We start from the raw sequence: 5029 nt of genomic DNA, 5'->3' as shown, positions 1-5029 counted from the left end.
TGATGATGGTGATGATGAGATATGTATATGTGTGTGTGTGTGTGTGTTTGTGTAAACAAAAGCAAATTCACGCTTCACAAAAGAACACCCCCACCCAGTGTTTAACTAGCTCATTCATTTGTCCACATCTTTGTCACCTGCACATTCTAAATAATCTTTTCTACTCTAGGCACAAGGCCCGAAATTTGGGGTGGGGGCAGTCGATTAGATCGATCCCAGTATGCAACTGGTACTTAATTTATCGACCCTGAAAGGATGAAAGGCAAAGTTGACCTCGGCGGAATTTGAACTCAGAGCATAAAGACAGACGAAATACTGCTAAGCATTTTGCCCAGCGTGTTAACATTTCTGCCAGCTCACCGCCTTTTCACATTCTAAATAATGCAAAGCAATGATTTAGCTCATTGCTCACTTTGCCTTGGAGGCTGGTGCTTTGAAAAAAAATCTTTCCTATCAGTCAAGGCTGAGAAGCTATTTAATACTGGTTCATTGTCATCACCACTACCACCATCAACATCACTGTCACAGACACCACCAATACCACTGCCATCACCACCCACCCCACCCATCATCATCATCATCATTGGTACCATACTATCACTTTCACCACCACCACTGTCATTGTCGTCATCATCATCATTATCACTGTTACAACACTATCACTTTCACCACCATCACCACCATAACTACCACCACCACCACCATGATCACCATGATCATCGTCATCATCCTTATCATGATTGATTTATTTCTGTCAACAAATCAATACTGAATTAGTAAGTATTCAAGCATGACATACACCACAATCACAATATTTTTGTTTTGTTCCAATTGTTTGGACAAAAGTGTAGTAAGATTGAAGGGTGGTGTTGATTACTGTTTTCTTTTGCTATTTATCAGGTTGATAGCCCTCACTGGACACTAAACGGTAGTTTATACTACACTGATTTTTTCAATCAGAAGGAAAGGAAAGAGCACTGAAAGAATTCAAGAAGCAGTACAGGAATAATTTAGAACAATATAAGGCAATGAACTGACAGAATCGTTAGCATGCCAGGCAAATTGCTTAGCAGCATTTCATCCGAGGTCGACTTTGTTTTTCATCGTTTCGGAGTTGATAAAATAAGTACCAGTCAAGCACTAGTGTCAATATAATAGTCCTACCTGCTTCCCTGAAATTACTGGCCTTGTGCCCAAAATTTAAAACCAGTATTATTTGGTAAAAATGAAATTGAGTATGCTTTATTTCTTAGTATTTGAACTGTTAGAGTTATTTTCACAATTTATCCAGTACAACCCTTAAACAAGTAAATAGTATTTTCCTAAACAATAGATCCACTTATTTCCGTTAGTGACATATTCAAAAATATACCAACACTAGCGCCGCTGAGGGTAATATTCTCTGGGAATGCACAAAAGTCCTTTCCAGAATTATTTACTTTGAATTATTATCTCCTACCTGATTAGCCTGTTATTATGTAACATACTTCATGATTTTAGTATACATACCTTATTAGTATTTCCTCCTTTGTTTTATATACTCTGGGAATGCATTAAAGCCCTTTTCAGGGCTACTTTATTTGAATTCTTACTATTGGGTAACTAATTTCATGTTATTACATAACTGACTTCACGATTTGGTTATTCCTAAAAACAAGATTCTGTGTAAGACAGTTCAGTATTCTCTGTAAATGCACAAAAACCGTTTTAAGGGCTACATACTTTGAATTGTTGTTATTGGATTTGCGAAACAATTATGAGAATGAAACCAAGGGATAAGCCCTGCTTTCCCGGGAATTACTGGGTACATCAGCTAGTTTATATATATCATGGGTTTCTATACACTTTCCATCCACCAAAGTCACTCACAAGTCTTTGGCAGCTTGGGGCTATAGTAGAAGACACAAATTAATTATATTTTTTTCTTTTAGGTGGTAATGAACCTGTATAAGGTTATTAATGTTTCATGACCTTTCTTTTGTCTAGGTTGATAATGTTGGTGACCCATCATGGCAAGCTCAGGTGACTGGACACAAGAAGTGGCAGCTTGAACCTCCACCAGAGTGTTATTATGAGTGTGTTGCTTCTATTAATGTGGTTGTCAACCCAGGTGAAATAAGTAAGTAATATTTGAATTATAAATTATGTGTGTGTGTGTGGGAGAGAGAGAGAGAGAGATTAGAGAGAGAGATACAGATAGACAGACAGAGACAGAAAGAGAGAGAGACTCCTGGTTTGAGAATAGATACACTCTGTCCCTGCTTTTCAAAAGAAATGATTAAAAAGGTTGGGAACAGGAATGGCACCCTATTGTGAAATAACGATTCAAGATAGGTTGTCCAATCCTTGACAGCACTGAAAAGCATATGAAAATTGATTGTGTGTACGTGTGTGTGTAGCAATTTAAAAATTCTAAGTATATAAAGTGTACAAAAATGATTAAAAGTTTTAACTCTTTTTTCTTTAACTGATTTATTTTCCTCTTCAAGCTATTTGGACATTTGCTTAATGTAGCAAAACAAGTTACACTCCACATATATAAATATTATGTACTGTACTTACTAGTATCCAACATACCAAAGTGTTTCACTTTGATTTGATGTTTACAATGAGAAATTACCTCAATCGGTCAAAATTAAATTACAAATGAAGAAATTCTAGTTTCTAGTTGGATGCCCTTCCTAATGCCAACCACTCCAAGAGTGAATTGAGTGCCTTTTACATGTCACCAGCATGGGCGCCTTCTACTTGTTACTGGCACAGGTGCTTTTTACATGTTGCCAGCATGAATCCCTTTTATGTGACACTGGCATGGGCGCTTTTTATGAGTCACTGGTACTGACTATAATTTCACTTGGATTGATGTGTCTTCTCAAGCACAGCAAATTGCCAAAGGTCTCAAAGACTATGATGAACAAGAGAAAGCTGAGGACTGATTCTTGGTGAACCCCTACTTGTATACTGAATTCATTGCTATACTCATCGCCAATCCTCACCTTACTAACAGCATCCCTATTCTTGTCACCACCTCATCCCATGTCTTCCTGGGTGTACTTTTTCCAAAGATTCCCTCCACAATCAGAGATTGGCTCTTCTCTATGACGCTGTCCTTATCCATTCACATCATATGACCATACCAGCACAGTGTTCTCTCTTGCACACCACATCTGATGTCTCTTGTACCTAATTTTTCTCTCAAGATGCTTGCACTGTTGTATGTGCACACTGACATAGCACATCCAGCGAAGCATACTAGCTTCATTTCTTTCAACCCTTCACATGGCCTCTGCAGTCACATCCCATGTTTCACTGCTGTTTAACATGGGTGTTTGCATACAGGCATCATACAATCAGTCATTCACTCTCAAGGAGAGGCCCTTTGTTACCAACAAAAGTACCAACGAAAGTAGAAGCTCTCTGAACTTTGCCCAGCTTATTCTTATTCTAGCAGCTATGTTCTCAGGACATCCACCTCCACTGCTGGCTTGGTTATCTAGATAATGGAAGCTATCTACTACTTCGAAGTATCCTCCTTCACATTTGATGGAGTCTATTTTCTGTACATTACTAATGTTTATTGTACCTATACATCTGTCACACTCAAAGACTACTTTCATTGTTAACCTTCCTCTGATATTACTGCACCTCATATGTATCCATAGTTTGCATCAGATACACCTTATGGAGTTTCTACTGACACCTTTTCTATATATCGAGCAGGACCATCTCCCTGAAGGAATTTGTGATTTGTCCATTTTCCTACTTACTGAAACTTTGGTCTTTGCTAAATTAACTCTAAGGTCCTTTGATTCCAGACCTTGCTTCCACTCCTGAAATTTCTTCTCTAGTTCTGGTAGTGATTCAGCTATAAGAACAAGGTCATCAGCATAGAGGAACTCCCATGTGCAGTCTGTCTTAAATTCTTCTGTTATAGCCTGGAGATCTATGATGAACAAGAGGGAGCTGAGAACTGATCATTGCTGAACTCCTACTTGTACACTGAATTCATTGCTTTACTCATTGCCAACCCTCACCTTACTGACTGCATCTTTATACATGGCTTGTAGAGCTCTCACCAACCACTCATCTATCCCCAGCTTCTGCATTGTCCGCCAGATGAGGGAGTGGGGGACTCTGTCAAAGGTTTTCCTCATGTCAACAAAAGCCAAGTACAGAGGTTTATTTCTGGCTAAGTACTTCTCCTGCAGCTGCCTTACCAGGAATATAGCATCACTAGTGCTTCTCCCTGGCACAAAACCAAACTGCATCTCTTCCTAATTAATTAAGCTATGTCCATCTCTATAGCTTTCATTACCTGTAGTCAAATGACTGAAACAAATCAAAGAGTAAAACAAAGAATGCATTTATATATATAATGTATTGTTACATATATTATATCATATATTTTTACATGTATTATATATATATATATATATATATATATATATAAAAATATAGATTGGAGCCTGGTGCAGCCGTTGGCTCTCCAGACCTCAGTCAAACCGTCAAACCCATGCCAGCATGGAAAACAGACGTTAATCAATGATGATGATGATGATGATGATGATATATATATATATGTATGATATGTATATATACATTTTATTTGTTTGCATGTGTGTGTATGTGCATGTGTCTGTGTATGTGTGTAGTGGAGACAAATAAGCAGATACATGTACGTTCATCGTTTACTACATCCTCTTTTAACTAATAGTTTCACAGAGAAAACTTGGCAACACAAAGCTTGTTTATGTGCATCATACACCTACACACACACGCACACACACACACACACACACACACACATATATGTATTTGGCAGCAGCTGGCAGAAACGTTAGCATGCCGCTACGTTCTGAGTTCAAATTCCACCGAGGTCGACTTTGTCTTTCATCCTTTCGAGGTTGATTAAATAAGTACCAGTTACACACTGGGGTCGATATAATCGACTTAATCTGTTTGTCTGTCCTTGTTTGTCCCCTCTGTGTGTAGCCCCTTTTGTGTAGTAAAAAAATAACACACACACACA

The 5029-nt window shown here is 38.2% G+C and overlaps 1 protein-coding gene across 1 annotated transcript in view; it reads left to right on the top strand.

The window, feature by feature from the left end:
• LOC106882809 (uncharacterized) overlaps positions 1–5029 on the top strand; it is a 22052-nt gene that overhangs the window by 8999 nt on the left and 8024 nt on the right. Inside the window, exon 3 of the mRNA XM_014933595.2 lies at positions 1987–2119. Coding sequence (XP_014789081.1) covers positions 1987–2119 — 133 coding nt within the window. The remainder of the gene's footprint in view (positions 1–1986; positions 2120–5029) is intronic.

The sequence above is a fragment of the Octopus bimaculoides genome, chromosome 4 (genome assembly GCF_001194135.2).
Source record: "Octopus bimaculoides isolate UCB-OBI-ISO-001 chromosome 4, ASM119413v2, whole genome shotgun sequence".
Taxonomy (NCBI): domain Eukaryota; kingdom Metazoa; phylum Mollusca; class Cephalopoda; order Octopoda; family Octopodidae; genus Octopus; species Octopus bimaculoides.
The sequence above is the reverse complement of the archived record's forward strand: the minus strand, read 5'-3'. Positions and strand labels throughout refer to the sequence as shown.